At 42.6% G+C, this 13,249-nt stretch overlaps 1 protein-coding gene across 11 annotated transcripts in view; it reads right to left on the bottom strand.

The window, feature by feature from the left end:
* The window catches only part of Btrc (beta-transducin repeat containing E3 ubiquitin protein ligase), a 179,772-nt gene that overhangs the window by 20,224 nt on the left and 146,299 nt on the right, over nucleotides 1-13,249 (bottom strand). For 10 of the 11 annotated variants that reach the window (XM_021221108.2, XM_029535455.1, XM_021221120.2 and 7 more), the window contains 5 exons: nucleotides 8,956-9,187; nucleotides 5,834-6,020; nucleotides 2,123-2,219; nucleotides 1,127-1,264; nucleotides 537-655 (listed from right to left, as the gene is read on the bottom strand). In XM_021221108.2, coding sequence (XP_021076767.1) covers nucleotides 537-655; nucleotides 1,127-1,264; nucleotides 2,123-2,219; nucleotides 5,834-6,020; nucleotides 8,956-9,187 — 773 coding nt within the window. The remainder of the gene's footprint in view (nucleotides 1-536; nucleotides 656-1,126; nucleotides 1,265-2,122; nucleotides 2,220-5,833; nucleotides 6,021-8,955; nucleotides 9,188-13,249) is intronic. The other variant, XM_029535434.1, reaches the window with a different exon arrangement.

Genomic DNA, 13,249 nt, shown 5'->3' with positions numbered 1-13,249 from the left:
CCAGCAGTGCTGCTGGTACCCTGAACTCAAGCTACACTGGACTCCAGCAGCATAATGGCTGTGTCATCAAATCACCAGAGCCTCTGGAAATTGAGGGCCCCCTCCCTGAGTAAAGCTTGCAATTAAACACTGTGGGGATGCAGGGGAGGGCTGGCAAGGAGCAAGTCTTGCTCACCTGAATCCACTTGAAAGAGCTCCTGCATGCCTGCACTGCAGTTACACTCACCTGAAAGACAGGCTTCAGTCCCTTCCTGCCAGCTAGCTTCATAAGGAATGTAAGGCTTCCCATAAAGAGAGGGAAGTTCCTCTGACAGGCGCACCTCCAAATTAAAATCTGTGTGTAGCTTCTTAAACGTGCCAAAGTAGATTCTACCCAATGGTTCCGACATCAAGTGTTGATTCCAGAGTGACAAGCAACTGACCAGAAGCTAACAGTTTATTCTTTAGTTTCAGAAATGTGTCCACGAAGATGCAGAGAATCACCGTGACACAAAGTGGAGGCTTAGAGTTCAAAAGGAGTAGCAGAGATGCCCTACCTGACGGTGGAGTCCGAGGAGCCCGTGACGATTACCCTGTCATCGTACTGCAGACACAGGACGGAGCCCGTGTGGCCCGTGAGGACCCGCCTGCATTCCAGGGTGTTTTTATCCCAGATCTAGGAGGGCAACGAGACCTTTGATCACTGTCATAATAGGGTGCTGTGGGGACTTGTTGTTCTTTACATGTGTGACACCCCCCCCAAACATCAAAGCCCAGAGAGGGCGAGACTACATTCTTTCCTCCAGGTAGAGCTAAGCTCCTGGATGTGTTGACTTCAGTTCTAATGCTAACTTTATCCTTTTCATCAAGGTGGAAGAGTAGCCTATAATTATGAAGGCCAAAATAACAACAGCTCCCATCAGCGCACTTCTAGAAGGGAGTCCAGCCCTGGAACTATACATTTGCATGATCCTGTGGGGAGAAGCAGACATTTGCCCTTTAGGGAAATGATTTTGGCTTTGGTACTAGAACCAGTCTACAATCCCCACTTCCTAGAAACCACAATCAAGGCTAGGCTTCAGACTGCACTATGAATGTGGTCACCCTCACTCCAACAGTGCTCCTCCACTGAAGTGGGTCCAGTCACCTTGATGGTGTTGTCTCGAAGGCCGCTGACTATCTTGTGGTCGTCATACTGTAAACAGTAAACCCCTTTACTTGTTTCACTCCGGCAGTGGATTCTCTGTAAACTATGTCGCCCACATCTCCAATTGGACTCAATTGTCTAAAAAGGAAGATTCAAAGAAGCAGTTAATTAGGAAAGAGGCAGACCGACAACTCAGTGTGTGACTCTACAGCAGTGGTTCTCAGCCTGTGGTTCTCGGCCCCCCTGGGGCTTGGTCAACCCTTTCACAGGGGTTGCCTAAGACCACCGGAAAACAGACATTTACATTATAAATCACAACAGTAGCAAAATTACAGTTATGAAGTAGCAACGAAAATAATTTTTTTATTGGGTGTCACCACAGCATGAGGGCTACAAACAATAATTAGGAGGGTTGAGAGCCACTGCTCTATGGGCTACATACAACTAAAACACTAAAAGGTAGGTACCAAGTCGAGCTGCACACACGCCCAATGGCATCTCAGACACATCACACAGTACCCATGCCTACTGATGACCTTGCTTAAAGGCTCGTCATCGAAGGAGCGCAGACGTCACACTGCCATTTTAGGAAGGCGGCAATCCTTCTCTACAAAGGGTTTTTTTTTTTTTTTTAAGACTTATTTATTTATTATATGTAAGTACACTGTAGCTGTCTTCAGACATACCAGAAGAGGATGTCAGATCTCATTTCGGATGGCTGTGAGCCACCATGTGGTTGCTGGGATTTGAACTCAGGACCTTTGGAAGAGCAGTCAGTGCTCTTACCCGCTGAGCCATCTCGCCAGCCCCCCTCTACAAAGGTTTTAAAGCCATACAAAAATTGCCTAGGAATTTTCTGTACTTTATCAACCTTATTCTAGTAAAGACATGATTGTAACTTGCACTGAAAAGTTTAATGGGCTTTCTATAGTGCTGTAACTTAAGCATACTAACGATTCCCTACCACTCAGCAAATGTCTGGAAACAGACTCTTACCTCAATGTCCTGTATGATTTTAGGGTAAAGCGCTCTATAGAAGGAGTTGGGAGGAGCATTCTCATCAGGAGGTTTGTTTTTGAATAAGTACTGTCCCCTACAAAACAAATATTTACCAATGAAAAGGTCATAAATCCATTTAGAAGCAGCTTTATACTTTTTCAAAGTGTTTCAGCTACCATGACACATGACTTCCATTAGCTAGCCTGGCAAGGCACGAGGGTCAGGTGACAAATGTTAACCTGGAATCTAAGGGACTTGACCAACATTGACTCCAGTGCAGAATCTGAGAATGCCAAGCCCTTTGGGATGCTTCATACTGACAGTGTGCTCAGAACCCACCTACTGGTCTGTTAGGCTTCTTTACATTTACTGATTTTATAATTTGATAATAATAGTGACTCTAAATAACTATTCTTTTCTCTCCCTTGGTGCTTGGCTTGAACCCAGAGCAGTGTGCACAATGGGTACAATAGCTACTCTACCAGTGTGCTGCGGTTGATCTGCACAAACCCTTGAGTCAAGCTGTACCAGTGGCAGAGGACACCTAGCATGCTGGGTAACAGCAATGCTTCCGTCATGATCGAGCTGTATGCTATCTGTCACAGGGTAAGGCGTGTGTGCTGGCCACTTGCTTGGTCACCAGGGCTATTCCTGATCACTATGGGAGTCCTCTAGAAGAGGCAGTTCAGTTCATACAACAGAAACAAGACTGCATCCATGTCTAACGGAGGGAGGGAAGGGGTGAGGAGAAAGGCTAAGCACGCCGTGCCATTATATGTGAGGTAGGAAGCTGCTTTTAGAGGTGTGTTCCTATGTGCACACACAGATGCATTTCCTGACTTTGATTCCAGCATGCAGCATGATAGCATCCCCTTCCTTATGACAGCCCATTTCTGAATGCTCACATTCCAAGCTAGATTGATACCAAAAGAAAGAGAGAAAGAAAAAAAAAGGTAGCTGGCAATCACTTCCTGCTGGGTAAAAAATTTAATTCCTTATCCTGAAGTTAAGAATCCACCAAACACGGTGTGGAAGCTACTAAAGCCCACTATGGGTGTGCTAACTGCTGTTCTCACTGGCATCGTGCCTTGCAAAGTGGAGACAGGCAGAAATGCCTCTGAGTGTAATCCTGGCACCAGAGAAATCATGTTTTCTCTGGGCCAGTCATTCACTTGTGCCTCTATAGCTCCATTACAATATAATTAATTGTTCAATGTCTCCAGGAGAGCTTCTCCCTGCCCTCTCCCTATTGCACACCTTGAAAATTAGTTGAGAAAATCTCTTATCAGTAAGGCAGCTGGCTCTGATGTCTAGCTTAACAGAGAAAAGAAAATTTGCACTAGGGAAGTGAAAAGAACAGGTTTTTTTTTCTTTTGTAGTTGTTGTTTTGAAAGGACTATGAAATAGGATGTATCAACATAAAGGGTAAGTGAACTACTTTGAGAAATAATTCTGAATTAATGGTATCCTTCTCTGAACAGTTTGATTATATAAACACTTAGCATGCAGGTGAGATTTTAACTGTTGTTTTTCAGTGCCCACCATTCCTGAGATTCTTGTCTTCCTCTGAGTCTTTGTCATTACTATAAGGGTACTCTAGGATTTCCCTCACATCCAGTAATAGTTTCTCTGTATCCTCAGATAACAGGACTCAAATGAATCTCTAATCTTGTTTTCTAGCCCACTGCTTTTCCTATGCCTTACAAACATATATTTCCAAATCAAAGATGCTACAAAGGAGTGACTAGATATTGAGAACCAGTTTCTTAGTCTCTATCTGTTTTAAGTGACACTCTTTTCTGGTGTATGTTCTTTGACAACAGGGACCACTTCTAGGAGAAATGCCTGGTACCTAGGAGAATGTGAGTGCATGATAAACGTGAAATATTAAATTTAGAATGTTATCATAAAATGTGATCTCCTGATTAAGAAAATGGACTTTTCACAAGTGGTCTTTTATCATCCTTTTAAGAGTTACCATTACTGAGGAGAAAGTATTATCTAGTGTTATTTAAGAGAGAAAACTGCAAAGTTCATGTCCTAGGGGCAAACTGTCAAATCCATCTGGGTATGAAATATAACAGCAAAATGGAAGTTAAATCTTGGTGACTCAAATTGTACACGCCTTTGGTCCCAGCACCAGGAGGCAGAGGCAAGAAAAACTTTGAGAGTTTGAGGCCAGCTTGGTCTACAGAGTGAATTCCAAGACAGCCAGGCAAGAGAGAGAGAGAGAGAGAGAGAGAGAGAGAGAGAGAGAGAGAGAGAGAGGAGGCAGAAGAAGGAGGGAGAGGAAGGAGGAGGAGGAGAACAAGGACGAGAAGAAGAGGAGAGGGTGAAATAGGAAATTGACCCTAAATTCTTCCTTCCAAGTAAGGGAGAATGCTTGTAACCCCAGTATTCAGAAGACCGAGGCGGAAGCTTGAGAACAAGCTGGGCCCTGTCTCAATACCACACTTCCATGAATCCACAAATTTCAACGACATCAAAGTAAGAGAGCCAAGCCTAATTTTATGAAAATTTGAAGGAAAGTTGATTCATATGTATCTGCCTCAATCTCCTTACCTGCTGGGATTATAGGTATGGCTCACCACGTCTGTCTACCCAGCTAAGTGAAGGTTTGGGTTTTTTTGTTTATAATGCTGAGGACTGGACCAAAAGCCACACACACACACACACACACTCACACTGAGGGCACCTGTAGCCCTGAGCTATTTTTACACTTGTTTTGAGACAGAGTCATGCTATAGAGGGAGGGTGGGTCACATATGTCCTAGCCTCCTTCCTCATTCTTGGAAAAGCAGGCCATGTAGTACCACACCTAGCTTCCCTTCAGTAATCTTAACTATTTGAGGTTGTGTATGACTCCAGACCCAAAAAGAACAGACAAAAAAAAAAAAAGTTAATTTTGAAGGCAATCACTGGGCATACACATGCCTATTATCATTTTTTATCAAATATACGTAATAACTTATTTAATGAATTATTCATATCTGACTTTCTTATAGTGACATTCTAGAGACACACTCTGAGGCAAAATTCTAAAAAGAAAAATATCTTCAAGAAGTTTTAATGAAATAGTGCCATTATGCTCAGGGAACACTACTGGTGAAGTCTTTCAGGCCACTGACTATACAAGGCCTTAGGGAATTCATAATTAAACAAGCAAATCTAAAGACACAAGTTTTAAGAAGAAACAAATGATTTATCCTAAATTCCATTTTTCATTCTTTCTGGTAGCTATAGCTTAATTCTACTTGGGCATAAAAATTAACTTTTGATTACAATAATGATGAGACACTGGAGGTGGGGACTACATAGAGGAACTCTGGTGAGAATAGTGACGCCATCTTCCCCAGAAGAGGAGGAAGCAGGAGTGGGCTCTTTCTACCTGATTCAAAGCTATCTTTTATTCCTTAAAAGTTGTCTCTTAGACTTTCTGCAGAATTCTAACTTCTGTCCAGAGAGCAGAACGTTTTAATTAGGAGGGTGGTCACTCTTCTTTTTTCTTTTGCAAAACATGTCATCTTATGATTGACTGGTCAGAAGAAAAGTTACCGAGTACACGGACAACAGTTTGCTTATAGTTTTAGCTATAACATGCACAAGGCCTACAGATGATGCGCAGTGACCTCGCTGGCTCCCGACACTTGGCCGTGCCCAGCAGCCAGGCCTGGGAATGTTGCGGGAAGAGGAAGGGGAAGGGCTCACCACCCTCTGCGCTCCGCCAGGCCTCGCCACAGAGAGTCTGTCCTGACCATCCTCTCGATGAGCTTTTTCCACAACATTCCGTCCGACGTCACACGGTACCATTCCTTGCACACAAGCTCAGCAGCACACAGTGACTTGGCGTCCAAGTATGACAGAATGCTCTCAGCAATGTGGTCCAGACCCCGTGCTGCAGTGAGGGAAGGAAGCACAGAAAAAGAACAGAGTGGGTGCTGAGCAATTTTTCACAGGAAGCCCTTTAAAAGAGCAGCACATGCCGTGAGATGAAGGCACACCACTGTCCCTAGTGTGGCCCAGCTTTCCTCAAACAGAGACTTGGGTAAAATGAGTGTCAATAATTTTTCCATAAGGTTACAGAAATGAACAGTATTTTCCATCTTCTGTTAGATAAGGAAGTTAAAGCTAACAACCAGCAAACCCCCCAAGACATTAAAAATAAAAAGGAGTCCAGAAAACAGTTCACATCTATCTATATGGATTTCAACACTAGGGGATGTTCTACAGACGGCATCTCAAACTCAGTGATTCAGACCCCCCGAAATCCTGATATTAGGTCCATTTCTCATTCTGTTCTATTACTGCTGCAGTTCCAAAGCTATTCAATGAAAGAAATATTCTTTAAATGTACTAGGGAGAGAGAGGCAGCAAGTCAGACTGTTCTGGGACATGGTATGTGGGCATTCAGGAGAGAGATGAGCACATGGCCCAGGAGCACCCTGAGAGGAGAGACACACAGGGATATTAGGGTTCAAAGATGAGTCTGATTGCATGTGTTAAAAACAAAACAAAACAAATTTTACTGCTATAAAACCTAAGTGACAACTGACCTAAAATGGAATAAAAAAAATCTTACCAGTAAATAATGAGGGTAGCATTTCAAAGGAAAATATGGCAGGCTGATCTCGGGTGATGGAAATTACCGTACTCTCCAATTAAAGCTCTTTAGCACCCAAATACACCCCAAAGCCTCAGTGGAGAAGAGCCCGTCAACAGGATGGCCACCCTAATAACACTTCTGGCATTGCTGTCCTAAGGTCTCAGGTCAGACAGACACAATTAGTCACCCCTGAGGTGTTCTCAAGGCTCACAAGTGGGAAGGATTCCTTTAGTCTGCTATCTGCAGGCATGAATGGAAAGGACCGACAGCATGCATTTTACTTTGCATGTTGCCCCGAATCATATGGAGACACACTTGGCTGCCATTAGCAACAATCCAAATATGCTTATTAAACATTATTCTAATTATAAAAATTGTATGGCTATCTGTCAAATTTTCCAGCAGATTTGGGGAAAGCAAGCTTGAAATGGATCTTGTGTGGCTGGCATCACATGTTCATATTTAAGCAGAAGCAGATGGAGGCATCCATCACCTAATTCTTATTAAAGGAATATGACTATAAGCCAATTAAAGATAATAAACACTTCTTCATACAAAATACAATGATGGTATATTTCCTGAATCTTTTATATTTAAACTTTCTACAACATCACAAGTTTCCAAAAGGCATTCTTACATTTTTAATGGCTGTCATCAAATTGCTCCTGATCTTTTACAATGTCCCAGCAATAAGTCGCTGGAAGTAATTTCACCTAACACTCCAAACAAAACCATTACATTAATGGATTATAGGCAATTTTTGAAGTAGTTTGGTTTACTAAACACAGCCAGATGGTGTAGGTTGAGAAACTTAAATGGCTGTTAAGCACTGGACATGATTTAATATAACATAGCCTGGTCATCAGCTATCACTAGGGATCAGTCCAGTATTAGGCAAAATACACTGGTCCAGTCAACACTGGCTCGATTCTTAGTGTCTAAGCCTGAGACAGTAGCATGTCTCAGTGACTGAGAAGACAACAGCAAGAGGTATACTCAGATTGTATAAAGAAAACTGCTTGCCTCTGGCTACAAAAAATCCAGTATTTTACAAGAAGACAAAATCTATTCTATTTAAGCAAAGAATATAGGCACAATTCAGTTTAAAAGTGGTTATTCATAATATACAAATAAACATTTAATTTTAAAGGGTAATTTATTTTAAGTTCAGAAAAACGAGACTTTAAGAAATAGCTGCCAATGATTCAGAGAGGCAGCACTCACTTCACAGCTAGCTGTGAAGCAGCTCAGCTCGTGCAGTGCGCATGGAGGACAGTGCAGCAGCATGGGCCAAAAGCCCTTTACAGACGAGGCGAGCGAGGCGAGCGAGGCGCTGGCAGGGGCGCACGCACAGCTGCAGTCCCAGGAGGATAGTAAAGTCCAAGGCCAGGTCATGTTACACAGCGAGACCCTACCTCGAAAGGAAGAGAATCTCTTTAAAAGGCTCCTGCTTCGGGGCAGCAGGTGGGGGTTAGTGGTACCCTGCCTCTCTGGCATGTGTGAGCCTGCGTTCAATTTCCAACACCAAATCCCAAACACCCAAAACCAACAAACAAAACCATCAAGCCAAAATAACCACAAACAGAACAAAATCACACCCCACTCAAACTCCTCATAGTCTTTAATGTAGCAGCAATTCTACTTTGGGCGATCTTCTTCTGAGACTGTCTAGAAGATTAATGCGTAAGAATGTCTACCCTGGTATAATTTATACAGAAAACTATTAACAAAGGGGTTAAATAATGTGTTCGCTACTGTAAAATGTACTGTTATTTAAAAGAGCCCACACTTAGAAAAATTGAATTTAATATATTTAATAAAAATATACTAAAATTTTAAAAAGAGAAATATAGCTAGGAGCGATGCACTTGTAGTCCCAGCAATTAGTTTCTTTTACCCTCCCACCCTGACCCCAGAGACAGGTTTCCTCTCTATAACAGAGTCCAGGCTGTCCTGGACTCACTTTGTAGAGTAGGCTGGAATTGAACTCACAAGAGATCTACCTACCTCTGCCTCCCAAGTGCTGAGACTAAAGGCTCGCACGCACCACCATGCTTGACCTTCCAGCACTTTCAATGCTAAGACAGAAGGACTGCTGACTTTGAGGCCCGTCTTGGCTACACAGTGACTCTGAGGCTACTGAGGTTTTGGAGAAGCTAGGTAGAAGAGATCCAATTCTACTACTGCTGTAGCAAATGAACGAAGACATCACAGGAAGTGCACGTACCTGGCAGTGCAGTTATGAAATCCCTCTGCAGCATAGGCTTTAAGTAGGAGTTGATGTGCCCATGCTGATAGTGACACATTTGGGATATAAGGTGTTCTACAAATTCCACTTGATCAGACTCTGACCACTGCTCAAAATACTTGACACACAGCTCCTTTTCCTTCTCATAGCTTGCTGAGAGTTTCCGCTGCTTGGGCACAATCATGCTGGAAGTGCCATTGGCAAGTTTTGTCTATAGGAAGGGAGGGATTGAAAGAAACATTTAATAGTAAGCACTGAAGTGAGGGAAATAGTCTAAATCTCCTGGTCTGTATGCTAAACTATATCTTTGCAACTGAATTATTCTTGTTGGATTTACTGTACTTGATATTTGTGAACTATGATCATATGGAAAGCCTTACAAATAGCAGAGTGTAAATCGGGTATACTGTGGGGAGACCAAGAATCCCTTTCTACAAGTTCACAGATATCCCTAATCTGTAGTGACACACAGATTAAAAACTGGAAGCCAGACGTATATAACCATCACTAGCAAGCAAAAAGTTTAATTTGCTCTTTCTTGTATGTAGCAGTTATGGGACAGATAGATAATCAGTTGTTCACACTTACTTTTTTTTTTATAGTCAAGTAAGTTTTCCACATAACCACATAAAGAAAGACCAATGAATATTTACAGACCTCATTGTATCTTTGCAGATTAAGTCTAATAACTCATAAACTCAAGTTAACATTTTCTTTCCAAAAATCCCATTTTCCTGGTCATCAAAAAATTAAAGGCTATACTTTTTAGGAACTAAGTCATTTGATAAACATTTACTGAGTGCCCACAACATATATACCACTGTTCTAGGTGCTAGGAATACAATAATGAACAAAGCCAGCAGAATATCATAAGGAACGTGTATTCTCCTTGAAGAGGTGCATATCACTCATAATATAAATAGCACTGTTGAGAGAAGCAGAATAAAATAATAGAGAAGGACTGGAGAGATGACTGAGCAGGTGAAGGTACTTGACACTCAGCCTGATGACCAGAGTTTAATCCTTGGAGTCCACGTGGGAAAGAGTGAGCCATCTCCTACCAGCTATCTTCTGACCTCCACACACGCTCTGCAGAACGTGTGTGCACGCGCAATAAATAAATGTAAAAATAAAAATGTAAGAAAAGAACAGAGAGGGAATACGTTATTATGGCAGGCAAAATTCTAAGATGATTCCATGAAGATTGCCACATAGGGTGTGTAGGCAAGTCTTGTGGATCTCTACGAGTTTGGGGACAGCCTGTTTACATAGTGAGTTCCAGGGCAGTCAGACCCAGTCTTAAAAGAGAATCCTATTATACATATACCTTCCCTTAGATCAAACACTATTGTAGGTGCTGTTAGGTTTAAAATAATGACATAATCAGTTGACCTTAAAAGAGAGTACAAAATTGAAACTGGAACTGGGAGTGTACACCTGTAATCCCAGCACCCAGGAAGCTGAGGAACGATTGCAAGGTCAAGGCCAGTTTGGGCTTACATAATGAGTTCTAAGCTGGCCATATAAAATTATACATTTTTTTCAAGAGGTAATATCTAATTATATGAGGTCTTTGGAGTTTTTTCTTAAGATATACTTTTTAAAAAATTTATTTTATGTATATGAGTACACTGTAGCTGTCTTTAGACACATCAGAAAAGGACATCAGATCCCATAACAGATGGTTGTGAGTCACCATGTGGTTGCTGGGATTGAACTCAGGACTTCTGGAAGAACAGTCAGTGCTCTTAACCACTGAGCCATCTCTCCAGCCCCCAGAGTTTTGTTTTGTTTTTCCCCCATGTAGGTGCTGAGGAGGAAGGCAGACATGTGATATAGAGAATTTGATCCAACTCTTAAGTGCTAAGAACAGCTGCTCCTGATAAGCGTCGAGGAAATCAAGAGTCTTTAAGTTTTCCTGTAATGACAAGGGTAGTCTGCTACCAAGAATAAGGTGTGAGGATTTTGCCAGGAGCTTCTAGGTGAGAACTTGGCTGGTTAACACACTGATCTCAGCTTTATGACATCTGAGAACACAGCCATGCTGGCTCACCCTTCCCATCTCTAGAACCATGAGCTAACAATGAAGAGTGTGTCAGAACTTGCCATGTCTTTGATAATGTTACTCAGGAACTTTTAACATGGTTGTTTAACTCTACTTAGTCATACAGTTTTTCTAATGGGTGATAGTTGAACTTAACACTTTGTTACATAGAGAGGAGTAACCTTAACACTTTGTTACATAGAGANCTTAACACTTTGTTACATAGAGAGGAGTAACCTTAACACTTTGTTACATAGAGAGGAGTAACCTTAACACTTTGTTATAGATTTGAAAGCAGAGGCAGGGACATGCTCAAGAACCCCAGAATAGGCAAAGAGAACACTGGAGAGGTCTGAGCCATGCCACTCAGTCCATTTAGGTGACATCCATACATGTCCTCATCAACCCCTACCTTCCCTCTTACACAAACGCTGCTCTTCCTACCAAGAGAAGTTAACAGGTGTGGAAAGTCACAATCCAGGGCACTAAGCCCAGATAACGTCCACTAACTCCTTACAGAATGAGCCACCATGCTGAAGAGAGAAATGGAGGATGTGAGAGGCCATCGGGACAAGCACTCAAGAGGTATGAGTTGAGGGACACACACAGACACACAAAATGATCTTGACTGTGTGAAACATGCAGTAGGAGGTCACATGTGGACAGCAGGAGGCAACTTAGAGGCTACTTTAATGGTCCACAGAAGAGAAGCCATCTTTTAGACTATAGTGGTAGCTGTAGAAGTGGAGAGAAAGAATTAGTAACAGTATATTTTGAGGGCAGAATAGATCTTACCTAAACCTGGATTTGGGCAGGAGAGACACCCACTCATGTTTGAAGCTGCAGTACATTGAGAAAAGACATAGACATCAACAGACAGCTACTCTCAGAAAAGTGATTTTTATAGAGGATGACACAAATGAGCACAACTGGATACCTAAGCAGTTTGATGGACAATGGACATATCTGCCTGAGGTGGCCCATGTTGCAATAGAATTCATCATGCTTACATATGCTGAATGTTGCATAACACTGTCCCGCACTTGGATACTCTACTTCTGCCATTAAGACAAGAGCCTGCCTGTCTTATCTTCTCCATAAGACGAATGGCACAAGTGGAACCTGGGCAGCAGCTGCTATCAGTGAGTTTCCAAGAATGGCATGAAGGCACCTATCTACAAAGAAGGAGTGACACCTGTAAGCAGCGAGCTTGGGGTGCAGAGGCGGCATTTCTAGCTTTGAGGCATGGTTCCCATAAAGAGTCAAGCGATTACTAAAATCTGCTGGGCACTGGACATCGGGAGGGAGTTCAAGCTACTATGTGGGCTGTTTGCAACTTAGCAAAGGGAAACTCATCAAGTGAGGAGTAAGATTTACAGTACTAATTAACATACTGGCTTACAAGCTTCAAAAAAGCCACTTCTCATCCCAATGACAGAAGGCCACAATCATCATCATTATCTCTGCCATAAAGGATAGAAGTGGGCTGGAGATACAGCCCAGTGGCCAGAGCACTTGTTTAGCATAGACTAGGCCTTAAGTTTCACATATAATCAGGAGCTGGGGTACAGGAGGATCAGAAGTTTAAGGTCATCTTCATTAACATAGCAATCTGGAGGCCAACCTGAACTAAATCAGATTGTACCTTACAAAACCAACAAAGCAACCGAAGCAACTCCCGCTCCTCCCTCACAAAAAGAATGAACAGACTGGGTTGGGGCAGAGCTGTCTTCTGGTTAGAGCTCAATTCAAGTAACATGGAGTCATCAGCTTGGTGAAGTGCTTGTTTCTGCTTTACGTAGACCAGGCCTATCTGTGATCACATGCTTGCTGGGAAAGATGTCAGGCTGTCAGACAAAACCACCAAGGAAACCAGGTAATTTTCCTGTTGAGCTAGGCTTCAGTCAAGGCTTTCTTCTGCTTTCCCTGATCAAATCCTAAGCAGGTCTTAAAACATTGGGTTATTAGAAGAGGGGAGTGAGGTGATCACTCATTCACACGTTTACCAGCTGCTTTGGGTGGCGTGGGAGACTCCTCCTTTGTGGTTATCACCCTTCACAAGTGCACTTCCTTTGAAGACTTGTACCCGAGAGCCACTGTCAGTTCAAATGGTCCCAATCCTGAACATAACCCTACACTCTACACAGCCACTAAAGCTGTGGCTCTGGAATTAGGAGACTCACTAGCTTCCCATGCTGTATCTGTTTCCCACATAACAGGAACCATGTC

Source organism: Mus pahari, chromosome 1 (assembly GCF_900095145.1).
Source record: "Mus pahari chromosome 1, PAHARI_EIJ_v1.1, whole genome shotgun sequence".
NCBI lineage: Eukaryota > Metazoa > Chordata > Mammalia > Rodentia > Muridae > Mus > Mus pahari.
Note: the sequence above shows the minus strand (reverse complement) of the source record. Positions and strands in the feature narration are given on the sequence as shown.